At 37.5% G+C, this 25,829-nt stretch overlaps 5 protein-coding genes across 6 annotated transcripts; 3 read left to right on the top strand and 2 right to left on the bottom strand.

Moving 5' to 3' along the window:
* The first annotated feature begins 403 nt into the window (after positions 1 to 403).
* Positions 404 to 3,394, top strand: LOC114740510 (ER membrane protein complex subunit 2-like). Its single transcript, XM_028928667.1, has 7 exons — positions 404 to 454; positions 1,294 to 1,388; positions 1,591 to 1,676; positions 1,793 to 1,852; positions 1,956 to 2,037; positions 2,200 to 2,313; positions 2,853 to 3,394. The coding sequence occupies exons 2-7, from the start codon at positions 1,308 to 1,310 to the stop codon at positions 3,021 to 3,023; spliced, it is 594 nt and encodes a 197-aa protein (XP_028784500.1). The 5' UTR covers positions 404 to 454; positions 1,294 to 1,307; the 3' UTR covers positions 3,024 to 3,394.
* Positions 3,395 to 5,635: 2,241 nt separating this feature from the next.
* On the bottom strand, positions 5,636 to 7,229 carry LOC114740511 (uncharacterized). The gene is made up of 2 exons (XM_028928669.1): positions 6,946 to 7,229; positions 5,636 to 6,853 (listed from the first exon to the last, which is right to left on the bottom strand). Exon 2 carries the CDS (start codon positions 6,782 to 6,784, stop codon positions 5,885 to 5,887), a length of 900 nt encoding a protein of 299 aa, XP_028784502.1. The 5' UTR covers positions 6,785 to 6,853; positions 6,946 to 7,229; the 3' UTR covers positions 5,636 to 5,884.
* Positions 7,230 to 15,384: 8,155 nt separating this feature from the next.
* On the top strand, positions 15,385 to 16,624 carry LOC114740513 (uncharacterized). The gene has a single exon (XM_028928672.1). The coding sequence runs from the start codon at positions 15,466 to 15,468 to the stop codon at positions 16,444 to 16,446; it is 981 nt and encodes a 326-aa protein (XP_028784505.1). The 5' UTR covers positions 15,385 to 15,465; the 3' UTR covers positions 16,447 to 16,624.
* An 814-nt stretch (positions 16,625 to 17,438) lies between these two features.
* Positions 17,439 to 19,402, bottom strand: LOC114740512 (uncharacterized). 2 transcript variants are annotated; one of them, XM_028928670.1, is made up of 8 exons: positions 19,285 to 19,398; positions 19,047 to 19,195; positions 18,866 to 18,963; positions 18,680 to 18,745; positions 18,451 to 18,533; positions 18,153 to 18,199; positions 17,901 to 17,979; positions 17,439 to 17,771 (listed from the first exon to the last, which is right to left on the bottom strand). In XM_028928670.1, the coding sequence occupies exons 1-8, from the start codon at positions 19,336 to 19,338 to the stop codon at positions 17,682 to 17,684; spliced, it is 666 nt and encodes a 221-aa protein (XP_028784503.1). In that variant the 5' UTR covers positions 19,339 to 19,398; the 3' UTR covers positions 17,439 to 17,681. The 2 variants fall into 2 exon arrangements, with proteins under 2 accessions (XP_028784503.1, XP_028784504.1); XM_028928671.1 differs by having other exon boundaries at positions 17,689 to 17,771; positions 17,887 to 17,979; positions 19,285 to 19,402.
* A 3,445-nt stretch (positions 19,403 to 22,847) lies between these two features.
* On the top strand, positions 22,848 to 24,243 carry LOC114740509 (DNA damage-repair/toleration protein DRT102-like). Its single transcript, XM_028928666.1, has one exon. It carries the CDS (start codon positions 22,950 to 22,952, stop codon positions 23,886 to 23,888), a length of 939 nt encoding a protein of 312 aa, XP_028784499.1. The 5' UTR covers positions 22,848 to 22,949; the 3' UTR covers positions 23,889 to 24,243.
* The last annotated feature ends 1,586 nt before the right edge of the window (positions 24,244 to 25,829 follow it).

Below are 25,829 nucleotides of genomic sequence, written 5' to 3'. Positions count from 1 at the left end.
CCATTGTATATGCTAGTTTAGGAATCTTATGCAAGGATTATTTAGAAATCTTGTTTCTTTTCTGGGTTCTTCCTCTTCATTTCTATTCTGGAGTTCTGCTGGTTGTAAGATGGGTCTTTACCAATTCTAAAGTAATTATAAGAGGCTTGTTCTAAAAATGATCGCCTTTTGGTGATGATGTATCCTGATTCTTGTGTAAGTTTGCCTTCAAAATATATTGTTGTAATTCTTGTAATGATATGATTTCTGAACCTGCAGAGTGGACTGTGTGTCAAATTTTTTCTCAGTTCTCTGTTTTTGTGGCTCTTGAATACTAATTCTTCTGCATCATTTTACTACATATATGATGAGTAACTACCCTTGAGATGTTATGCCTTCATTTGACAAAAGTTACTCCTTTTTCAGGACTGTATAAAAGTTCTCCAGAAGAGATTCCCTGAGAGTAAACGGGTTGGTAAGTTGGGATTTGTCTATGTCAATGATGTATCTTTCTGTGTCTAGCTTTGTATGGAAAAGAGATACTTAGAATAAATAATGCTACCTGTAAAACCCTTGCTTTTGCCACCACATCGGTATGTGTGGCTAAGTATCTATCCTTTCCTGATTGATGCACAGAATAGATTTATACCTTGAAAGATTTTGTAAGACTGTGTTTTTCCTCCTCAAACATTAACTATGAGTAGTGTATTTTCTTTATATTTTTATATTTCATATTGGATAGTAGTTTAAGGGGAAAACAGTTATGCGAACTACCCTGAACCCAGAATGGAGCCACTTGAACACGTGTCAAAGCCGAATGAATGAACTCTTATTGGACGTTTGGTTGGGGGTCAAATGAGACCTAATTATTCAGACATTTCTTCCTGTGGTTCTACCCATGTGGCAGCCAGTAGGCTAAAAACAAACATATTGATGCAACAACATCATGATTTTATGAATATAATATCTACATATCTACACATCGCCTACAGTGCATCAGTTTGTGATGTCCTAGATGACTGCGTATGACAGGAACTAGTGCCACCCGAAATTCTCCACCACAACAACCAATTCCTGCCCACCTGTACATGAAGTGAATTATGCAAATCTACACTGTGCATCTAGGCTTTATTTTTAGCCTCTAGGGAAATGTGCATATTATAATTAGATGAATTACATTTCCATCTACAAATCATTCGTTTTATAGAATTCATTGGAAGCTGCTCATATAAGTTTGTCTAGGAATGTGATGGCGTATGTTACCTCTAAAATCGAATGAGTTTTGGTGGCTTATTACTTTTGGACAAAGTGCAGGTAGGCTGGAGGCAATGTTGCTTGAAGCAAAAGGATCATGGGATGAAGCGGAAAAGGCCTACACAAGCTTTTTAGAGGATAATCCTCTTGATCAAGTAACTCACTTAACCTTATAAGAAGAAAAAATATACAAAACAAAAGGGATCAACCCATTAGTTTATGATTGTTCTGTGTGATAAAAGCTTTAAAAAATGACTTTTCATCATGTTATTGTTTTGATGGATGAATATTTTCACTTTTATCCTTAATCATGTTTGAGAAAAGAGGACCTAACTTTTTCTTTTTTGGGGGATACAGATCATCCACAAGAGGAGGGTAGCTATGGCAAAGTCACAGGGCAACATTTCGGTGGCTATTGAATGGCTTAATAAATATCTAGAAACGTGAGAGAGATGCTGATTATTTATTTTTCACTGAAATTGAGGGTGAAAGGGAGAATTTTTTTTCCCCAGTTTACATCCTATAAAAAATGACCTGAATTCTTCTGTCATTTTAACAGATTCATGGCAGATCATGATGCATGGAGAGAACTTGCAGAATTATACATCTCCCTGCAAATGTAGGATTCTTTTCTACCTACTCAAAAAGGGGCTTCGAACTTGAAGGAGTCTTCCTTGTACCTTAAAGGATTTATGTTCTAATTTTTGCCTTATTGTTGTTAGGTACAAACAAGCTTCATTTTGCTATGAAGAATTAATTATATCTCAACCTACTGTTCCACTCTTCCACTTGGCCTACGCTGATGTAAGCAATTTTTTCCCACAAATAATCAATTATTTTATTTTGATTAAATTCTACTCCCTTTCTTTTTCCTTCTCTATTGTTAAGAAGAGGGTACTGCATACTGAAGATGAATGGGAGCTGATTATCAATCTCAAGCATAATCTTGACCTCTGGCATTGATAGGTACTCTATACGCTTGGTGGGTTAGAAAACCTCCAGACTGCTAAGAAATACTATGCATCCGCTATAGACTTGACGGGAGGCAAGAATACCCGGGCACTCTTTGGTATTTGCTTGGTGAGCTCCTGCTCCCTTTCTTCTTCCTCTTTCCCTCTGAACATCCCAATTCTCCTAGTTATAATTGAAGTCACCATTCAGCTTGTCATTGATAGAATTCATATTTTCTTTGATCAGTAGCTAATTCCCACTGGGAAAATATAAAGCTGTGTGATTAACTACTGTCTTACATATATCTTGGATAGCAAGCAGCGAGATAACATGATATTCTGGTACTTATATTTGGTAAGGCAATTGAAAGTTCTCAAGAAAGAAGACATTTGATATTTTATTGATAAAAATGCTAGAAGCTGGTTTGATGTGAGATTCTTATGATTTTTTTTAGTATGAGATACCACTCAAAATAGTGTTATTCTGTGCCAGCTTATATCTCGGATGGCATTAAGCATCTTAGATACTATGATGCTAAACATAAGCATTCTGAAAGTTGTCTGGAATGTAGGAACTAAAATCTACTCAGGAACTTGGGATTTCTGAACTTTCTCTTCAAAGCCTTTTATTTCTAAGCCTGAATCGTTTAGTTTGCTCCTGCTTTCCAGTGTACTTCTGCTATTGTGCAGCTTACGCGAGGGAAGAGCAAGGAAGACAAGGATAAATCACAAGTACAATCTCTAGCGGCCAAAGTGTTGGAGAAGGATTATAAGCAGAGGGCTCCTGACAAGCTTCCTCAGGTTACAACAGTCTTGAAGGGTCTAACGTTGTCTTCCTGATGCAAGCCTTTCTCTTGAAACCTCTTGTTCTTTAGCCCACTTTTTGACGTTGACAGTGATTATTAGCAGCCTCATCAACTCATATTTCGGAAGTACCGGTCAATTTGGCTTGTCCGTTTTAAAATTAAAAAACTTGTCGGCCATACTTAAAGTGTGGACCTTCATTGAAAGACGCAAGATCCGATTTTATTTAGTTCTATGCCTTCTAATGTCCTGCGTCCATGTTCTGTTTTTTATGATAATGTTTGACAGAGAATACTGACCCTTATTATGTGCGAGTACTGTATGAAAGGGTCCTACTGATATGAATCATCTCGGTTAATGATCGGTTCAAGGCCTCTCTGGTCCTTTGTGGCGGATTATTATCTGAATTCCCAAGCCCCAATATCCTTTATCACCTCTCATCTTTTTCATGTTGGACATGCATTCTGGGTTCTTGGTTCCCTGGATAAATTTGAAAACGCGGCAGGCAGCCAAAACAATGGAAGACGACTATTGAAGAATTTCGTGGCGTAGGCTTGTCATATATTTGAGTTACCTAGAATCCTAGTACTAGGATGGAGCCTTGGGATTCTTTTGATGACATCCTTTATGTTGTCCCTGTGTTGACATGGTATATTTATCATGGCATATGGTGATATATGCGCTTGTTTTCTGAATAAAAGACCACTGCTAACGAGGCTTCAGGTATTTTTTTGTGCTTTTCTGTTTTCCCTTTTTGTGAGGAACCGGGCTTAGGCTTTTGTCGGATAGATGAGTTGTCTATAATTCTCACTGTTGACGTGGCAATACATCGCATATAGTCGTTTATGTTTGGTGCTGAGGTGGTTGATTAATTATACTGTCATCTCATAGATGTTGTGTAAGGTCTCATACGGAAAGGGGCCGCCAATTGAACTGTGGCTTAGTGTAGTGTTGGTAGTCAGCGATGTGTAGCAGCCTGGGCCTGAAAATAAGAGCTGTGGATGGAATTCCACATTAACCGGAAAAAAAAAGGTTTGAATTAGATGACGGAGTTGGGGTTGAATTTGAGTGGGCGATGATTGGCGATGGACGACAACCTCCAGAAAAAACATTGAAGGAGAGAATTTTGAGAAGCAGAAGACTGACAGTTGACGTTTAGGAATGAATGAATGCGATTTGTTTCATCCTTTTGATTGTTGCTGGGAGAGGGAATTGTCGGGAGCGCTGGGGACGCGAGGGGACATTAATGCAAATGGCATCGCAACTAACGGTTTCGATCTCCTTCTAAGCACACGCTATTCTTTCTTGACAGAATCGGCTTCGTGTCATACAGAAAGATTGATGGAAGGTCGTCATCATACCCTTGGATGGCTGGTACGCTGACACACATCAACAAGATTCCCGTACCTCTTGCCTTCATCCTCTCAATTCCGCTGATAATGACTGCACTAATATTCCCTCTTCCCCGAGACAATTTCTCACTGTTTATATGCTTTGACTTCCACAGCAAACTGCATTTGTTTTCAGACGGTACTGCCGCAATCAGCATGTCGTGAAATGACCATATTGCCTCGTACTTTTATCTCGAGACGAAGTTCATTCCCATTGACCCGCGGAGCCACCCTAATTCTTTTCGGCTTTTCATGGGCATCTTCGCATTTTGCAGGGCATTCTAGACAAGCTTTTCATTGGATCCAGCCTCTTGCCATTATTAAAACCCCTCAAGTTTACTAGGGAGTTGGCAGGGAACACCTGCGGTTTTGGTCTATAGAATAATACATGGTAAGTAGTTCTCAGCAACCATAAGTTTTTTGATTGACTTCGAAGGATCAACAAGGATGTAACTGTCATAGCTTGTGCTGGAGATTTGTGACAATAATAAAAGCATAGCAAATACAGGGGTTATATTTAACGAGACTGCATAACCAACCATGCATTGCAGAGTAGACATACTTTTTCGACAAGGCTCTTACATATGCATTTCCTTCTCACGTTTACAAAAGAAACGGAAGCTAATCCAACAGGCATGACTCTATCTTCTTTCCACAATCTGCAATATTCTACCAACAGATTGTACCGACAAATCACAGTATGCCAGACATCATGCATTAGAGGCAAGTGTCTGCGCTGTAAGATGAACTTACTACTTGCATATTACTATTAATTTTGTCATAAATATAATACAAAAACAATAATCCGGCGGACTAAATGGAAATTACTGCGCAACTTCTAATGAGTCAATTTGTGGTCAACAATTCTTCTCCATAAGGTTAGCAACTGAAGTAGCAGTTGCGTGGTCTTGAAAAATAATATCGTAATTTCTAGTAATCAGAACGTTTACACCTGTTGCATAATTTGGATCACAGAATCATAGAACATACGTGAAAGGTTATCAGAGATCTGAAAATATCATCATCACAGAACGGCAGGCACCTGATATAGGCAGTCCTGACTTGCATCTGAGAAAATCATCATCATAGAACGGCAGACTTCCGATATAGGTAGTCTTGAGTTGCATCTGAGGTTAACATGAGCTGATAGTACCTCATCAGGTTGGCCAGAAAATTTTCAGTGCAAGTTTGCCGTTCCAGCCTTATATTATTGATTATATAAGTTCTCAATGAATAAGAAATGGAAATAAATATTAATTAAGAAAGAACGAGAACATGTTAAACATAAATAAGAGGACTCCGCAACATATAACTGGTCTGATAATGATCATTAAATTAACACTTGAAGAATATACAGCCGATTGGAGAAAAAATGTTTCTGATCTGTTCAACTAAGCTCAGATAACTGATTTGGTTTAAGCAAGGTGTAACCCAAACAAATCACTAATAAATCGCAACTCACTGGATGTTTTGTTAGTAATGAATGGATTGTGAAATCCCGCATCTCTAGTCGTTCTTCCAGGCATACAAAACGAGGGAGAAATCTAGACTCTGCAATTTGCTCTCTGAAAATCTTTGAGAGAAAGACCACTGCAACAGGTTTGCATCAGAAACGGGTTGGCTATTCCACAATTTATCAGCAGCAAGGCATGTTCTGAACATAAACACAGCGTTCCCAAGAGATGAACCAAATAGCCAATTGTGGACATCCCACAAAACTTCTACCGCAACACCATCTACTAAAATAGTATGGTTTCCACGAAATTTCCACCTCAGTCGCTTCACCTGCAACACAGTTTTGCCGTCTATACGAATTATAAGACGCGGATCACTCACACTGATAGTGTCACATTCGATCACCAGATCATGAACTTGACCATTGTCAGAGAATATCGCCTTGGTACCAAACACTTTCTTGCCAAAAATGTGTTCTCTCTTGGCTACACAAACTGCATTTGAGGGCAACGGTATAGCATTGGTCTTCTTGAAAGCTTCTTTCGTCAAATCACCGAGAAGGAGAACCATTTGTCGATCTACAACTACTCCTACATAAAATTTCTCCAATGGTTCAGGACCCGCCGCAAATTTAGCCGACGAGAGGTCCCAGTATACGTCAATTTTGCAGGAATAAGCTTCTAGACTCTTGCAGCCTCTTCTCTTCGAGAATAGCCATGGTTTGATATCGACCTTACAAAGGCATTGATTTGAAGAATCATCGATCCCAACGCTGAGGCCCTGCCCCATCAAGTTCTTGCTCCACGTGACAGTAATCAGGCAAGACCGGCCCCGTATTCGGCATTGATAAACACAAGTAACCAGATTCTGGGCAGTTTTGCCGGTGTTGGACGACGAAGAATCGGCAATCTGGACTCCGTTTTCACCAAAACAAGAAGGGAAATCCCTCATTTTCGAAAGACGAAGTTCAATTTGCCTTCCAAGCTTTCGTTTGGGCTTTTTGTCAAACAGATGGTGTGCCTTTTGCGGCCGGAACAAGGAACGGACAAAAGTACTGAGGAATAGACAGAAGTTGCAGATAAGCGAGAATCAAAGTTAAGAGGGGCTCGTACCTTAATTGATCAGAGAAAGAGTACGACGCATCAGACAGGGCTCGCTATATGCTTAGAACGATGATCTGATTAAAAAGAGATGTGCGTAATAGATGCATTGCCGGAGAGACCCAGGAGTATAAATTCAGGGAAGAGCAAGGAGAGGCGCGTGAAAACAGAAGGCAAATTTGGAGAATGAGGGGGAGAAAAACAGCGCAGGGAGAAGCAGACAAAAAGCAGACTTGTTTCACTGTCAAGGCCCCTGCTAACGAATAAAAAATTCGAAAACAGAAGAAAACAAGAAAGAGTGAGAGAAACACACAATGAAAAATTACTGTTCACTGAAGAAGCAAAGAAATAAAATGAAAATTGAGCTGCAGGCGGTGATAGGCCGAATAAGAACACCGGAGAACAAGAGAAGGTTTTTTTTTTTTGGGGGGGGGGACAATGTGTAAGAAAATGGGAAATACAAGCATTGGTGTTGGAAGTCTGAGGCGTGAATATTATTTTACATTGACAAGAGCATCTTTTCTTTATCTCTCGTATTCTCACTGAGTGGACTTCCTTTAACGCGACAAATCCAAATGAATAATAATAGAGGAAGAGAACCTAGAACTCGACGAAGTTTCATGGCCAATTCGGACTAAAATCAAGATATCACCATGTCCGTAACTGTGAATTGGAATTTATTCTTAGCACGCTGTTTTTGGGGGGCGTGTGAATAAAATGAAATTTGGTCGCTAAAAAGAAAAGGAGAAAATATCAAGATGAGAAATTGAGGAACGGTTGCTAGGAAATGGAACCCCACCGGCCACCACTAGGGGGAGTGAATGCATACACGATCTCAGAGACAGATTCATTCGTGGTTCGTGCCTAACAAACCTCGTCATTGTCATCAAACAACCTGTTTATTTTTGGGGCTTTTTTTTTTTACTAAAAAAAATGTTCCTTATTAGAGATTCATTAGACAGGACTGTAATATACAATGTGATTGCTTCCTCGGGGTAATTGTTTGGATTTGGTAGAGTCGCCTAATCTTACGCCGCCTCCCGTATACACCATGCAGGGACAACCCCCCCCGGGGGGGTCGTGGATTTCGTGGATTTTATTTATTCCCATAATTTGCTTCACCTTCACACAAATAGCAGTAATTGGAATTCTCAGTCCCGGGTTTTTCCTTGGATTTTCTTCTTATTTGTGATCATAACTAACAACATAAACGATTCTCTTACCCCCCATCAAATATATTATCTCCAGTCTTTCATATAAGATCTTATTTGACTTTTATTTTGATTCTAAATATAAGACCCCAATTAACTTTATCTTTCATATTTATTTATTTATTTCAAAGTAGTCCTTCTAATAATGGCAGTTCTAGTTAATACACTTGATTAGTAATGATATTTTAGGAAAGACAATACCTATTTAGAACAAATAACTAACTCAACTTATTTCTTTAATTTTCTCAAATTAGTTAACTAGTTCTTATAATTAAGAGCGGAGGAAGTAAATGAATACGTGGAAGTCAATCTCCTACTATTTTTCTTGAAAGCTTCTTGATATTTCATTGCAGCTTCAGTTTTCTACTACTTCCTTTATCTCTCTCTCTGCTTTTGTTTTTTTGGGCAAGACATATTTTCTTTATTCAACCCACATAACAACCATAACATTCCTGCACAGAAGTGGACAACTGGGCTCCCGTGAGCTACGCGCGCGTTTGTTTTTGGATCAATGGTGCGACAGGATTATGTCATGTGGCTGCAATTTTGAATCCACCATAATATTATTTTCGGTTTTAATTATAAGAGCTAATTAATTAATTTAAAAAAATTTAAAAAAAATTAAATTAGTTATTTGTAATAAATGATTATTGTCTTTCTTAAAATATCCTTACTAATAAAGTGTATTGGCTAGAACTATTATTGGTAGAATAATTATCTTAAAAAAAATACATAAATATGAAAGATAAAGTGGATTGCGGTCTTATATCTATAACAAAAATAAAAGTCAAACAAGATTTTATATTAAAGACCGAAAGTAGTATATAATAGAGGATTATGTTTTTGAAATGAAGACGTTAAGGACGAAACAAACGACACGATGAGCAAGACACTTATTTTTGTGATGTATAAATATTTTTTTGAGCTCATGAAAATGTCAAAATAAACGGACTTTGAGATCTTTTCTCTCAGGACACAAGTTATTGTGGTATAAAATTTAAGTATGTCAATTTACAAAAGAAAAATTCTTTGAACGAAATCAAAAGGAGAAGAAAAGAACAGACGAAGAAGGCAAACAGGACTTGAGCCCTGGGACCAAAACTTGAACTTTGAGGTTGAAGGAAAGGAATACGGCTGGAGGATGCATGGACACGGGCGATTGCGAAGTGTGGGAGAGGACGATGTGTGGTCTGCACGTGTTGCGTTGCTGCCCATCCTCACTTGCCAATACCATGCGTTCCGCTGCCATATTAAATTTCAGGCGACCATAACGCAAGAATATCTCTCAAATAACACGAAATGGTCTTTTTTTAAAAAAATAAATTTTTAGAGACTTTTTTAGCATTAATTTCTATTACGGAATGATCATATTGTCATTATATTTTTTTGTCACATCTGAACAGTACAAATCTAATAAGTTTAGATGATGAACATCCATCATATTGTTTTTTTTATATGGACGAATCTCACCAAAAATTTTAAAATTACTAAATTCTAAATAATAAATTTCAATAAAAATATATTGTTATTTGTGTTGTCAAAACTTACAAAAATATTGTTATCAAGTCTCATTTAAGATCGGATGTAATAATTTCAATTTTTTTAATGAAATTATCTCATTTACATATCTGTGACTTGAGAATTGTTAGGAACGGGTTGTATTAACATCGATCAAAATAACTATTTTATTTTAAGAAATAATTTTAATTATACGAAACAACAAAAACTCTGATGGTAATAACTAACAGAATTTTTGGAAAAAAAAAAAAGAGTTGAAATTTTGAGTGCTTGTGATGACTTGAAGATTAATGATTACTTCACTTTAAAAAATATTTTTTTTGATTGTATGAAACGACAATAAAAATCTAAATTAGGACATCTAGTATATTGAAAAGTTAAGCTTATGTTATATGTTTCGGCTATTTCAATTATTCATTGCCATGATTTTTTTTATTAAAAAAACCCATTAAAAACATTTCAACTTGATTCAATCATTATTCTCGTGTTAATCTGTTGCCGAAACACATCTTAGGCTGGAAGTTATTCTTTCAAATTTCGAACCTTATCAGGATCTGTAGCTGCAAATGCCTCTATTCTATATTGAAACCAATTTTAGTACTCTAAACTTATTAAATCTATACTATCTATGTCTTATTTGGATAGTTCAGATTTAATTTTTTTATTTTTATTTGTTCAAAATGATTATTTTAATATATATAGAATCTAAAATAAAAATAATCTCTTAACTATCATTCTTTCAAGAAGTAGATTTTTCTATTTAAAAATAATTAATTAAATATTTTAAATATAAACCATTCAAATCGGATATAAATCGTCCATACCTGATGAGCTTAGGGTGCTCATCAAGGTAATGAGTATTGAATCTGGTTCCATTTTATATTTCTATTTCGATTGATTATTTATAATATCTTATAAATGGATTAATTTCCTTAAAAAAAGCCTCCGAAAATTTGAAAAATTATCATAAGAATGCTGAGCTGTAATGGGGAAAACAAGAGCATGTAACCACATTAATATTATTGGAGGCGCAATGTGGGGGCGGGGGACCATCGTCACGTGCAAATCTCATATGCATATGCGTGTGAAAGATAATCGAAGACAAATTATTGTTTACCGAAAAATATTAAATAAATCGAACCTTTTGTAGTTAGCGTAACATAATTGGACCGACGCAACGCAGTCATGGGGAGATATAAAAAAATGCACAATTAATGTCAATTATTTATTGAAATTGGATAGTTTCTCAATTTATCCGCACGCACACGGGAAAGGAAAGCTTGAATAATTAACGTGTCGACGTTCCTTTGCCCACCGGAGCAAGAAGGGCAAACCACCAAAAAAAAAAAAAAAGAGTCCTCAATACTCATCTCGTTACTGTTAAGCATCCTATGCGTTATGTCTACGTGTCTCCTCCTTGTTTTTCAAGTCTGTCCGTTCATTTCCTTGTACTTAACTTTCTTTTACGCCAAAATGTCGTCCCTTCTTGTTTTTAATTTCATGCCCAAAACATGATTATCGGTCCTAGCAATCTCAGATCATAGCAATTTAATATGTCTAATTGTCTATTTATATATCTTATCCATGATTTTGAAGATAATCTTGGGAGTTCGCCGAGAGAAAATAATTCGTAAATACGACAACAATAATGAGTAATAGAGTCCTAATTAAGCTATAGATATTAGGATCACCAAAATTAAAAGAAACGGAGTTTTGAGAAATGAGCAGGCCTTGACTTTTGACTTACGTGATGAGCACATTCCATAGCTGTACAGATATAAAAGTCATATCATATGCGTTCATTGCACCATTTTCGGTGCCAAATACGGATAAACTAATACGGACAAATAACTTTGGCCGAAAAAAAAATATAAACAAATAAGCGGGGATCCCTTCTCAGGTATAATTTATAAAAAAACATACGCCAAAATTCTGTCAAATCCGGAGACTGTTTTAATTTCGTTTCCGACATTTCTTTTTTATGTCAGTAACATCCTGCATACCAATAAAATTTCCCATTTTCCAATATTCTCTATTTATCAATGCAAGCTGACGCACTAAACACATGATCATCAGAAGATGTTTGCGTGAGTCTATCTCATATCTCACGTAATGGGTTCAGGGGTTATGTTGATGTCCCTTTTTTGTATCTGCTAATGATCACCTAATTTAATTAAAAATCCAGATGACATTAATTAATTCTTTGGAGATGTTTTCCCTTAAAAATATTATAATCGATGTGTACAGTGAAAATTGAATATTTTATCTATTTGCGTGGAGAAGGGGAGGGGGTGTCGTTGTCACGAGCAGTAAAGTGAAAAATGAGACAGTGGAAAAGAGACTAGTGAACAAGGAAAAAGAAGGAAAAGTGGCAAGCCGTGAAGAATGGAGTGGCTTTTTTTTTTTGGCCAATTCTGTATTTACTTTACTCTTTTTTTTTGGTTACCAAAGTATCCTCCCATCCAAACAATAAAATACTAATATCTCAGAATGTTGTCAGGTGTTGTAATGGGGATTCTTTCTAACAGTGTTTTTTTACACACATTGTCCCAAGAATCAAACTCAACATAATATTTAAAGTACCCAAATCTTTTCTACTTAGACCAACTTGTTGGTTACTTTGCTCTTTTATATTGCCCCATAAAGTTGCCATCATCCGTCCTTAATTTGCCTATCTTCTGACGATATCGCAGACGCAAAAAGAAGAAGAAACGGTCAAAAGGAAAAATTAATGTGTGATCAGCTTCTAGGTTTGTCCTCACATACTTTACTCCAACCCTGTTAAGGTAATCTCCAATAACGAAAGTGACCTTCTTTCCTCCTCTTTAATCAATACGCATATACCACTCGTTTTAGCCTAATGATGCTCCCCGTCATGTCTAAATCATACCGTTTCCGCTACAAGCTGCATCACACGATGATCAGTTTATGGTCACAAGCCGAAACAGTATTAAGAGAGGTCCTTTGATCCAATTCCTAAGCTGGACAGCATATATAGGCCCAAAAGAAGCCCTTTCCACAAAGGCCTACCCAACTTCACGGCCTCACAGCTTGAAGGACGACAAATAAGCATCCACACCCCTTATTTATTTATTTAATTTCGTCCATAAACTTAGGACTCAAGCTTTGCTGGTCAGGAGCAGTGGGGCTCTTTTGATTTCAAGAGAATTAATCATAGGCCCTAGGAAAAAAAAACACACACAAATACAAGCTTGACTCGTAAATATGCAAGCTTGATTTATAAATAGAAGTTGTTAAATTTGACTTGTAAATAGCAGAGTTTATCTTGTAAATATAAGATTTTTGGACTCTATCTGTATTTATTTTTCCTGCCTAACTCTGTGTAATTTTCTCTTTCATTTCATTCATAAGACAGATAAAGGTTATCTGCAACACATAGGCAACTCAGGACACGACAGAAGCATTTATTGCTGCCAAGAATCACAAGCATGCAGACAAGGCCTTCCTTCCTACGTTATGACATTTAGTTCTGCTGTTCTTCATACACCAAAACCTCGTACTCTCAGATCACGGGGAGGTAATACATATAATCGGATGGTAATGTAGTTTTCATGGCAGTCAGGTGAAAGAAGCAGAAACTAGTATACAAGCCTTTTCTGTTTTGGGGGCTTTTACTGTTTGAATGTTCAGCGTTGGTCTTCCTTCGGCGAGCTAGGGGATTCAATTGAACCAATGGTTTCGCTCTTTTATTTTCTTTGTTCCTTGCATTGACTTCACGTGCTTGTATATTTTTCATTTTTTCTTGTAGTTCGGGTCTCCTCTGTATGATCTAATGCTCTCTGTAACTCACCAACGTCACACATTGAACCCAAATATAACCTCTTCTGATGATGCCAGACCTTTGCAGATGTATGGTTTTTAAGTAGTTTGGATTTATGCGTGCATCGTCCGGGAATATACACGCTCTTCTATATTATACTTAAGATTTTTCTTTAACACAGCTGAAAAATAACCAAGACTTTGAAATTCAAAGTCTTGTCAAAGGTCATCTTTTCCTGGCTCGTTCAAAGCCAAAAAGAGATTTATTCGTGGTCTCCATACGAGCAAGAAATTGCATGAATTAGATTGCACGCATGAAACCATCATGCGAGCGAGAGTTTCCCTGAGGAAAGAGAATTGTGCAACGCGAGGGCAATATTTTGAAGCGTTTTTAGTTAGTGGGACCATAGAAGCACCGCTACTGATAAGTTTCAGAATCAGTTTGCCTGGCCAATCATTTTGTTGAGGTATTTTCTTATTCACAGGGAATGTCATTGGATTAAATTTCAAACATCTCTTGTTCACATAAAAACTACCAATTTCGGATCGGTGAAATTCGCAATAAAGAAAGCGAGTAAAGTGCAAAGCGGGGAACGTACAAATGTGGGTTACACTCCTCAATTTGAATACTACCATGCCCCCACTCCAACAGCACATTATTGACTAGCTGCCCGTTAACCTTTTCAATTTTTAAATGCATCAGAAATTTATAACGCGGCAAAAGAAATACGAAGTCATACTGGATTGCACAAAAACTTGTAGACGAAATTTGTGGACTTTGAAAAAGGGGCCGAACTCTTCGTTCTAAATTTGAACCCAGCTAATGGGAAATTCGCATCCTGCTGCTGGTCCACTTGAATCGTTTTTCAACATTTTCTAATACTACCTCCGGTCCTAATTATAAGAGTCAGTTGATTAATTTGAGGAGATTAAGAAAGTAAGTTAAGTTAGTTATTTGTCCTAAATAGGTGTTGTCTTTCCTAAAATATCCTTGCCAATCAAGTGTATTGACTAGAACTATCATTGTTAGAGGGGCTACTTTAGAAAAATATATATAAATATGAGAGACAAAGTGGATTGGGGTCTTATATTTAGGATCAAAATAAAAGTCAAACAAGGTCTTATATTAAGGATTGAAAGTAGTAGAACTTAGCAGCTTCAGAATTGGTTCCCAGGGTACCGTGATACCAGCAGGTTTCCTTTTTGATTTTCTAATATGATTTTATTTTCTTTTAGGAGCACGTCCCTTATCCTAGGGAATAAAAAATTTTGAAAATAAACAAAAGAAGAGTTCTTTGGAGCATGTTAGAAAATCACGAAGTCACAAGTACTGATTATGGTGACTTGGAAAGGAACAATGCAAACCAGCTCATTAGCATAAAACAGAAGGCATCATCAGAGCCTCGTCAAAGGCGCAAATCAAGGGAGGAAAATTGAACCAGTGAACTGTATGGGCAAAGCATAGCAACTGGACCTGATGATTGTGGCGGATACTAGCCTTGTGTTTCCATCATTGAAAAGTTTCAAAAGCACTTCACTTTTGCCCACATCTTATCTAAAAATAAATAATACTCCTCCGGTCCTTAATATAAGACCCATTTCACTAATTTGATTAGATTAAGGAAGTTAGGTAAGTTAGTTAATTATAAGAAATGTGATACGTTTTTCCTAAAATACCATAATCATCTTTCTTAATACCCTTCTTTCTCTTCTATTTGGTTATGATTGAGGGAGTATCCATAGGGGTAATTTAGAAAAAATTGATAAATATGAGATATGGGTCTTATATTTAGGACCAAAACTAATTCAACAATTGGGTCCTATATAAAGGACCGGAGGAGTATGTCCTTTTGAAACCTACAAAGAAAAAATATATATATATACACTCCATGCTCACAAGTATAAAAAGCCAAAATTTAACAAGCCGCTTCTTGGAATTATTATTCCGCAAGGCCAAGGCAAGAACACACCGCATTCCCATAATCAAGCAAAGCTAGCTCTCGCATATGATTTGAGAGAAAACATGATCCAAGGTTGTTTCAGCCAACCCGGCTCACCATCAAGCATCTCTCAAGTGCCTCAGAATCTCGTAACCTGTACATACCAAACCCAACTATGCAATTCACCGACCTATCTCACCCTCAGTTGGTCCAGCACACTTTTCTCTCGTTCCTTACTCTTATGTTCCGCGGACATCTTCTCCATCACCGTTTCTCTCAACCCTTCAACCTTTTCTCTCTTCAAAACACGACCGGGATCAAAATCCATATATCTCAGTCAGCCCCACCAACGTGTCCGGAAAATCAAGCTCTTCTGGGACTTTTCTCGAGCAAATTACAATCATAACTCTGCTGAGCCAGAGTCATGCTTCTACTTGGCAGTTGTCAGGGATGGAAAACTCGAATTCTTTCTCGGTGATCTTTTCGACGATTTGACAAGGCGTTCCAACAGGCTGATCACAACCCACAAGCCCCCTGAACCGGTTCTACTGTCCAGGAGAGAACATGTGTTCGGAAGCAGGAGCTACAAATCGCTAGCTCAATTCTTGGGGTCCAAACACGAAATAGAAATCGAATGCGATGAGGGTGTGCTCAAAGTAAAAGTGGATGGCCAGACTAGTCTGGTTGTGAAAAGGCTGTCCTGGAAATTCAGAGGGAATGAGAGAATCTTGATCGATGGGATTGAAGTCGAGTTCTTCTGGGATGTGTTCAGTTGGGTGAACAGCAATAACGGCCATGGTGTTTTCGTGTTTCAAGTAGGAGACGGCGGGGTGCTGCCGGAAATGGTGGGTCCAGAGAAGAAGTTAATGAGGAAGAGCCTGCCGTCGGGAGCGACGACGGCGCCATCGATGACATCGTTGTCGGCGTCGCCATCGAGCTCTAGTGTGTTACAGTGGACGGAGGAGAGCAGTGACGGAGGGAGGAGCTCGTGCTCTTCATCGACGAAGTCGTGCGGGAGTAATGGCGGATTCTCTTTGTTGCTGTATGCTTGGAGCAGGGATTAGAATCCGAAATGGAAACAAACCACACAGTTCATTGCAAGGCTTAACCATTTGAATTCAGGAGCAACTGTTTATCGATTCTTTGCATGCCTTTTCAAATTTTAATGGCTCTGTTCTGGAGTGCAACTTTTTGTTCATCTTTTGTACACCATGTTGCAGGTTTATTTTCTCTGGCCCATAACCCTTCACTCTAATTCTTCCATTTTATTCTCATTTTGATTTGTTCAATAAGAATGTATATGTACATGGAACCAATCTTTGTCTGTGTAATGAGAATTCAAGAACCTTGTATAAGACACAAAACTACTTCTAACATCAACCACGAAGAAAATGTGAGACTACAAGGCGTTTTGAAGTGTGAATAGATGAGATAACAATTACTTTCTTGATAACTAGCTGCATCTCTGACATCATCTCAAAAATACTTAGTCCCCTCCTAAAATTTGTGTGTTGCCAATCAAGAGGACATATTTAAAATCCCTCCCCTCCCTCCCAAATCCCTCGTATCAAACACACTCTTAGGATTATACCAAAAAGATAAATTAACAACAACCTAAACTTCAGTCGTTTTCACGTTTCGTTATAGCATTCGGTTATGAAATAAGTTGAGACCATGATGATGACCAAACGCTCCTCTGATAAAAGCTGTGTTATTTATTTATTTTCTTTTTAAAACTCATAATGACCCTCAAGAGGAGTTTGGCTGACCCGTGAGCTGTGACCAAGAGACAGTTTATTCAACAATGATGAGGATGAAGCGCAAAGGTCAGAAGACCGTTTACCTTGAAATTGAAAACTTCAAAGCAAAGCGACATTGCAATTCCACCTTTGAATCATTATGTAGTGTACGTATCCAGATAGAAAGCTGGCCTCTCCTTTCCCTTTCTCTTTCCTCTTTTTTCATGTTTATGTTCCGTCCAGATTTCTTTATTAAAAGAAAAGGAATTTCAAAATATTAAAGCAGCCCAGATGAATTTTAAGTACCAACTACCAAGTAGTGCAATTGCGCTACCATTTTATTCACGTACTATGGTTACCTAAGCTTATTACTTATCACACAATCCAAAAAATTAGCCTGAAATAAGCGGATTATTTATGTAACTTCAAAGTTCATTGCTTTTCCCCCTAATTTCTGAGGAACTAGAAGCCATTGATTATGTTGTTAATGTATATACAGTTTGTCAATTCACATCCAGATTGAAAGTTGAAAATCGACGTGGGTGCAAAGTAGGAACTGTTCACCCAACAGAATTTCCGGAGTTGAAGTTGAAAATCTGGCCAATTGCTTCAAGTGCAGAAACATTCCAACTCTCAACATGCCTCACAATCTGTCTCCAAAAGAAAGGGGTAACAAGTTACAAGAAACAGTTAGTATCAATGTAGAATAATTGGAAGCGCAGAAAAATCAGTTTAAATGCATGTGGCGGCAAGATAAGGTTGTACTATTTTGTTCTAACTTTGAAATTTTCATCCAATTCATAGAGAGTGCTTCCATCAATACAAATCAGAGGTCTCCAAGGAAGCTTCAAGTTAGTCCTGCATATCAGACAAAGACAAAGGCAAGGGCTTTAATAATGCTGATAACGTTCCTTATATCTATTTAGCTTGGGCTGAGGGAATATGCGAATTACGAAGCGTTTAAACAAAGTAACTTTAATGTTAAATTAACAAAGATTTTTTTTTTTGGGGGGGGGGGTGGGTTTGAGCACCTTAGTTTCCAGGTTGCCGCAACAAAGTTCGTGTCAGAAGCAACAACCTGCATGCCATTTGAAATCAGATCACGAGTAAAGCGTGAAGGTGGACCTGCCTCTTATAAGCAGTGAAATGAATTATAAATAGTGAATCTCAAGAGGCTAATTAATACCTTAGAATTAAAGGCAGGGAATAATGAAAACCGGAACCGGTCATTCAGAGTTCCAAGCGCAAAGACAGGCCACATTAAGCATCTTCATTTGGAATTACAACTAACTGCTTAATATCAGATGGCAATTTACAAGGGGAAACTACCTTTTCAATCTTTTGAAGTGTAATTGATGCACGGTCAAAGAAAGGAACAAGCAATTTCAAGTTGCGCGCATACAACTCCCTACCTGAATTGATGACCACACATCATCATTGGTTTTAATTAGTTACTGGCCAAATTTCCACTCTCAAGCTTATTTTCCCCCCAGAAAGCCCTTCTGAGGTTTTAAAGATTTGATGCAACGGACGACCAAAAGTCCTTGATTCTACTTACCCCGAAAGCTAATAGTTGGATCTTCAAAGATGCAATATTCAGCATATATAGAAGGCGTGAAATTCCCTGGTTACATGGGAGAAAACTTGGAAGGAAAATCAGTTATGTCTGCTAATGGAATCGATGCAAGCAGCATCAGTAAGTTTTAGCGGGCATGAAATAAAGCAGCAAGAGTGGTAAGTTAACCTGTAACAAAATAAGCATTCACGTAATCAGATTGAATGATGAGTAGAAGATCATCCACGCTTGACACGGGGGATTCATCTGATTGTTCATCTGTGATGCTAAGCAAAATGCTGAAAATCAGCGCGAAGCAAGAAGAAATAGTAAGGATGAGAAGAAGCATAGTGAAGGAGTTCGAAGGCACCTTGTTGGATACGAAGGAGAGAAGAAGCGCAAAAGCTCAGTGACGGCACTTACGGCCATTTTCAAAGGGGGAGGCGTTTGTGGATTGAGGGAAGCATAATTAGTTCTCTTATGAGGCGTGGTTGAGCAGCATCTAACGCCATGGATTCTCTGCAATTCAAGCATCTAATCAAAATTGAAATTAAAAAACGGACGGAAGAATTTATAGCTTATAACCAAAACCCCTCTGCCTGTGATACCTGGTAGTATAGGCATGTCACAGCAGGCCCAGCTCTCCATAACACTTTCGCCATTTGTTTCTTTCTTTCTCCTTCCCCAACATTGTAACCCTATTTTCCCTATTTTTCATTTTCTCCTGAGAAATCTCTGCCTGTTGTTATTCTTTTTCAAAAAACAATATCGTGTGGTTGTGGTTACTGGTTAGTGGGCACTACGTGAATGAATCCCCTCAATTATCAGTTGCGGTGTTAAATTAAACATCATCCATAAATCACATACATGGGGACCTGGGGGAGTGGAGTAGGAGGCCAACCAAACATGTACTTCATCGTATGGTATTAAATAAAATAAGCGATATTGGGAACCATTTAAATGCAAGTGAAATACAGAGTTATTTTCTAAAATGTCGTTTGATTTTTTTTTAATCCTAAATATAATACCCTAATTTATTTTGTCTCTTATATTTATCTTTTTTTTTTAAAATAGTCCTTTTAATAATAGTAGTTCTAACCAATACACTTGATTAGTTAGGATATTTTAAGAAAAATAACATTTACTTATTACAAATAACCAACTTAACTTATTTTTTTTAATCTTTTTAAATTAGTTAACTAGTTTTTATAATTAGGACTAGAATTTGTATATTTTAATATAAAAATTTGACAAAACTAATTTGACTGGCCTTATAATTTTGTCACATTTTGAATCAAGTATTTCTGATTTTATTTCTTTTTTATTGAATGCTTGGCATTTAGTACATTAAAGGATTAAGATGCGCCCAGCACCCCGAACTATTTACCCAAGTGCGTCTAGTGGCCTAAAGTAATTCTGGATGCATCCAGTGTCCTAAACTAATTAAAATGGTGCGTTTATATCCCAGGCTAACAGAAATGTTATGTTTAACTGTTACTTTCCTGACTCAGCTTAAAGTTGACCCCAGATATTCTACATGGTAGACACATGGGCACCCCATGTGTATTATTCTTACTCAAAAGTCAATTTATTTAGAAGAAGAGGAAGGAAATAAATTCAATTTTGAATAAAAATAATACATATTAAATGTCCATATGTCTACCATTTAGAATATCTGGGGTCAACTTTAAGCTGAGTCAGGAAAGTAACAGTTAAACATAACATTTCTGTTAGCCTGGGATATGGACGCACCATTTTAATTAGTTTAGTACACTTGATGCATCCAAAATTACTTTAAGCTACTGGACGCACCTGAATAAATAGTTCAAAGTGCCGGACACACCTTAGCCCTACATTAAATGACCAAGTCTGTCTGTTCAAAATTCTCCCAACACCGTTGATAAGCTGTGATGTGGCATTGAAAAAGCTGCGCTCTCTCTTTCCTGTGAAAGCTAGTTGCTCTCTCTCATCTGCAGCCAGGACACCAATATGCACCGCCCCGAAGAAGTGTCAATGGTCATCAGAGCTTCCAATGGCGTTTCTTTCTCGGCGGTGGCAACTGGGTTCAGATCACTAGAGAAGTGAAAAACATCTCTGTATTTGACGTGTTGCTGCTCGGCCTCAGATCTACGGGGCTTCTCCTAACTCACGGTTGTACCAGAAACCGAAGCACGATTTTGTAATCAATGATCACCGAATGTGGTTAAAATGCCTCTGTATCATTGCGCTAAGCGCAGGCATTTGTTTATGTATACATCCACAAACTATTTTTTCGAAAGGCCTTGTTTTGTCAGTAAAGTCTGACTCTGAATTAAATACCCCAATGGGAATATGACAGACCCATCATTACCAAAAGCTTGAACAAATTAGGGGATTATATGTCTACCCAATTTTTTGAAAATAAAAATTAAGTTAGTTTTCTGTTAATATTTTCGGGAAAAAATATGCAGCTGCATATAATTTGTCATATTGAGTGATTTCCATTTGCAAAGTTAATCATATCTGGGATAAACCCAGTTACCCCCACCGAAAAAGAAGCAAGCAGCGTCATCGGAAGCTCCAATTGGAATTGCCACGTCAGGATGCGAGGCTCATGGAAGCAGGAAGCTGAAGTTGACGGAGAAAGAGCTTGTGGAGAATAGATTTTTTAAAAAATAAAATTTGTGAAAAATTGATTCTGAGAAGTGAGAGTATTTGGATAGTTGTTATCAGAAATACTTTTTACATATACAAATTACTAAAAAAGGCATAAGTTAATATGATAATTACAGAAAAAATATATTTTATGATATATTTTAATTTGAAGGAATAAAATTGTTAATAATATATTTTTTATTAACATAATTAATAATACATAAGATAATATAATTAATAAATAATTAATATGTATATATATTTATAAGATATAAGATTAAATATATTTATAAAAAATATGTTTTTAAAAAACAACAAGATACATATTCTATAGGCTCTCACACTCTCCTTTTTTTTTTTCAAAAGCAAAATTTTTTTACTTTTTCCAAAACCATGGTTTTGACTCAAAACTATAATTTTAGTTTTTTTAAAGGTGTTTGGGTGATTTTTCCCAAACCATGGTTTGGCAGCATAAACTAGTGTGGCTGGCTTGAGAGATGAGAGAAAGCAACAAGCTTTTACAGGAGAGAAAGAAAAAGCAGGTCCTTGTGCAGCTTTGTCAATGCCATGTTACAAATCACTAACGATGTTAGGAATATTTTTAACGGAACAACCTACCCATTTAATGTAATAAACTGTAAAATTCAATGAGAAAAAATAAAACTAAAAAGATTTGATTCAAAATCTTATGACCTATAAGAACCGTCAAATTAGTTTTCTCTAGAAATTTTAAGAAATATACAAGACTCGCAAGTTATAAAATAACGGTAGGGAATTAGGGATGAATGTAAATATATTTGAAAAATATATGTCAGCTCATAAATAAAATAAAATGTAAATTATAATGCATGGATGATAAAATTAAAATGTGGGTAGAAGAATAAAAGGTTATTTGTTTTGTTATAAAATTAATTAGAAATACAAACAATTTGATGATGACAAAAAAGAAAAAGAAAAATGAGGGAAACTTTCATTTTTATGTCAACGTGTGTATAAAAATTTTGAGATTTGCTTCTACTTATTGATTTCAATTACTAAATAATAATACCGAGATTACATTACATTGTGTCTATACTAATACTATTATTTTACACCTGACTCGTGTTAGAGCGGAGGAGATAAGATGGATGATTTATAAGGTTGGTAATTAATTTATCCATGTCCTTGGTACACATAAATGCTTCTTTAATAAATATAAGTGTCTGCACGCTTGGCAACTAGATAGATTCATGAATGAATGAAAAGATAAGATGAAATTAAGCTGTTTAAGGAATAGGAGCAATTGTAGTGTTTTATCAATTAATCAGTGTTCAGGTCAAAAAAAAAAAAATCAATTAACCAGCGTGAGGGATATTTATATAGTAACTAAATTATGATTTTCAAAATATTTTTACGATTTATGAATTACGAATTACTTTTTGAGAGTTACAATCACTCCCAGTACAAACCAGGTTCATTTGGCTTGATTGCTTGTACGCTTCTAGATTCCTCGTCATCTAGAAGAGCTGAGACGGAAGCCTTCTTGCACTTATAGCGTCAGCTATCAACAAGCGACGACAGTGGGTGTGTCACTCATCCATTGACCTCTCATCCCAGTTATCTCCGGCAAGCCGGTGAAACCACCACCGTCGTCATCGCCATGGCAGATTCCGATGCTGCCGCCACTCGCCCTGTCAAAATTATCGCAGGCGCCGACGCCTTTGGCTGTTCTCTCAAAGACGCTTTAGTCTCCCATTTACGTTCCCTTAACATTGACGTCGAAGATCTCGGTACCTCCTCTTACTACTCAATAGCAGCCGAGGTCGGTCGCCGCGTTTCCGATTCTTCGTCTTCCTCCTCCCCCTCCCCTGATATTCGTGGCCTTGTTGCCTGTGGCACTGGCGCCGGCGTCTCAATCTTCGCCAACAAATTCCCGGGGGTCTTTGCCGCCACTTGCCTCAACCCCTCTGACGCTCGCAATGCTCGCTCCATCAACAATTCCAATGTCCTCGCCGTCTCCGGCACGTCCACCTCCCCTGAATCGGCCGTTGAAATTCTGGATACCTGGCTCAATACTCCTTTCAAATCCCCATGCCCTGCATCTGACAACAAGCCATGGCCTGATGAAATTCAATCGTTTCTCGACAACGCGCTGGTGGAGATGCCCAAGATTGGGGAGGCAGCGCCAGTGGTGGATACCTGTGCGGTTTGTTGTTTGGTGAAGAACCGAGAACTGAATCCGATTGATATGATTCCAGGTGGATCGATGAAGATTCTGAGAGAAACCCCCACGTCGGCTTTTGTGAAGTTCAAGGCGGGGAGCGTGGAGCCGGCGCATCACCACACCTTTGGTCACGATTTGGTGGTGATCGAGGGCAAGAAAAGCGTCTGGAATTTGAGCAAGAAGGAGAGATACGATTTGACTGTTGGGGATTACCTGTTCACTCCGCCTGGGGATGTGCATAGAGTGAAATACTACGAGGACACTGAATTTTTCATCAAGTGGGATGGCCACTGGGATATGTTCTTTGACGAGGATCTTGACACCGCTAGAAACACCATTGACAAGGAGATCGCCGATAAGCCTCCGGAATTCTAATGAAAGTTATGGCTTTCCATACAAGGAGTTTTGCCGATGAGCACCATGGACTCTAGAAGCTATGACACTCTCTTCGGAGACAGTCCGCCGCTTATGAACCGGGGCTCAAATGATGATCGTGCCGGATAGGATGTGTTGTATGATGCATTAGTCGCTCTTGCTGTGTTTTCTTCTCATTTTCGCTTTTTGTAACCGAAATAATAAATGTTGTTTCATCGTTGCTTTGAGGCTGCCCCTTGTTTTCTCTTATTTGCCTGCATTTGTGTTCTGCCAAGTCCCAAGGTCAAGTCGTTCGTTCCAAACAATTTAATTCTGTTGTTATTATTAGCAAAAATTAATGTTTTCGTCCTTCAAAGAGTCCATCTCTCAGCTTTTAACTTAGTCATTAATATTTTACCATTTAATAAATAAATTTTTATCGTATAAAATTCATCTCGAGTCATCAGCCAACCGTTCGATATTGCTAATATGATTTCCAAATAAATTCCACAATGTCAATGATCACTCAGAGTCCCTTCCTCGTTTTCCTAGAGCTCAACAGAATGACGATGGGCAAGGCCACATATAATAATGTTAACATCCCGTCAGTGTGCAAGCTTATTGTAGTTATGGATTAACCGTTTTTTACCATGGCCATAAACTGCAAGCATTAACAACCTCTTGCATTGTTCTTTGCCTTTTCATACTCTTTTCCTTTGTTGCAACTTTCTCCTTCTCCCAAGACAGCACATGTAACCTTACTCACTATCCATCATTTTGCAGCACCATTTTGTGGATTAATTAACGTTTGCATTGTTTTTTCAAAAAATTAACGATTGTCTCCATTCTCGATTCCATCATTTGCTTACTCTTTACCTTGTGGTTATTGTTCATTCTAGAGTTTTGCTCTCCACTTTATGGTGTGTGTTGATTCTAAAGTTTTCCTTATATTTAATGCTTCTAAGCATCTTTACAGCCAAATTGTGTGTTAGAGGAGTGTTAGCGTGGTCCTGTGATTTTCTTTTGTTGTGTGATCTCAGCACTGAGCATCAAAGGTCAATTGCGTGTGGGTCATCATCATTTCCGTCGAGTTTCGGGAAAACAGGGGAGGGAGAGGGACTGTGGATTCAGTGACATTGTGGAGCTTATTTGAGAGCTGTGTCAGTATTGTGTTTTGTCACATAAGACGGTTAGGTGACGGCTCAAAGTGAATTTTATATGATAAGGATTCATTTATTGAATGATCAAATATTAAGGACTGAATTTTAATCAAATCAAAAGTTGATGACTGAATCATATCCAGCATAATTAAGTTACCTTAAGGTGTCAAAAGATTAATTTTCCATTATTATTATTATTATTATTATTATTATTTGACCAGGATTTCACTAAAATTAGAGCTGTTTGTTGCCCCAAAATAAAAATAAATATAAGCCACCTCTTACCGGATTTTGAGCACGTTGATCCCTGAGCTGTCATGATTGCCGGAACGCATGTTTTGTTTTGCAAATCATGGAGTTGAAGTACGCACAAATCTCACGATCAGGAATCTGAGATTCTTAGAAAGCGTCTATGGGCCATAGTTTTAAGGTTTTAAACAACCGCTTGAGTAAATATTATCTTCAGTCTTAATTATAAGTTTTTGTTTTTAGTCTACAAACAAGATCTTATAATTATAATTAAAGATAATATAATAACCCACGACACAACATTGAAAGCTTGAAACAACGCAAGACTCTGATTAGATCCGCATCATCCCTTCGTTGTTAGATGATTACCCGTCATCAGCTACCCTCTTTGCCAAATGCTCTCGTGGATCATATTTCAACTTCCGTCTCCTTGATAGGATTTCGCCTACGCAAAGATCCTCAAAAATTTCATATGCTTCAACAATTGTCTGCTGTAAGCAATCTTGCAACCTCCCCGCATTTGCTCAGATCACATAACACTACCAGCGAATTT

This window comes from Neltuma alba, unplaced genomic scaffold (genome assembly GCF_004799145.2).
Source record: "Neltuma alba isolate B1F8T4 unplaced genomic scaffold, ASM479914v2 tig00003165_pilon, whole genome shotgun sequence".
NCBI classification, from domain to species: domain Eukaryota; kingdom Viridiplantae; phylum Streptophyta; class Magnoliopsida; order Fabales; family Fabaceae; genus Neltuma; species Neltuma alba.
Note: the sequence above shows the minus strand (reverse complement) of the source record. Positions and strands in the feature narration are given on the sequence as shown.

Excerpts from the sequence above, each read along its gene's own strand:
- LOC114740510 (XM_028928667.1), top strand. The coding sequence starts at position 1,308 with ATGTTGCTTGAAGCAAAAGGATCATGGGATGAAGCGGAAAAGGCCTAC. Across the intron at positions 1,389-1,590 it reads AGGATAATCCTCTTGATCAA|ATCATCCACAAGAGGAGGGT; the intron begins GTAACTCACTTA and ends TGGGGGATACAG. Across the intron at positions 1,677-1,792 it reads CTTAATAAATATCTAGAAAC|ATTCATGGCAGATCATGATG; the intron begins GTGAGAGAGATG and ends TCATTTTAACAG.
- LOC114740512 (XM_028928670.1), bottom strand. The coding sequence starts at position 19,338 with ATGGCGAAAGTGTTATGGAGAGCTGGGCCTGCTGTGACATGCCTATAC. Across the intron at positions 18,964-19,046 it reads TCTCCTTCGTATCCAACAAG|CATCACAGATGAACAATCAG; the intron begins GTGCCTTCGAAC and ends CATTTTGCTTAG. Across the intron at positions 18,534-18,679 it reads TCCAACTATTAGCTTTCGGG|GTAGGGAGTTGTATGCGCGC; the intron begins GTAAGTAGAATC and ends TCATCAATTCAG.
- LOC114740513 (XM_028928672.1), top strand. The coding sequence starts at position 15,466 with ATGATCCAAGGTTGTTTCAGCCAACCCGGCTCACCATCAAGCATCTCT.
- LOC114740511 (XM_028928669.1), bottom strand. The coding sequence starts at position 6,784 with ATGAGGGATTTCCCTTCTTGTTTTGGTGAAAACGGAGTCCAGATTGCC.
- LOC114740509 (XM_028928666.1), top strand. The coding sequence starts at position 22,950 with ATGGCAGATTCCGATGCTGCCGCCACTCGCCCTGTCAAAATTATCGCA.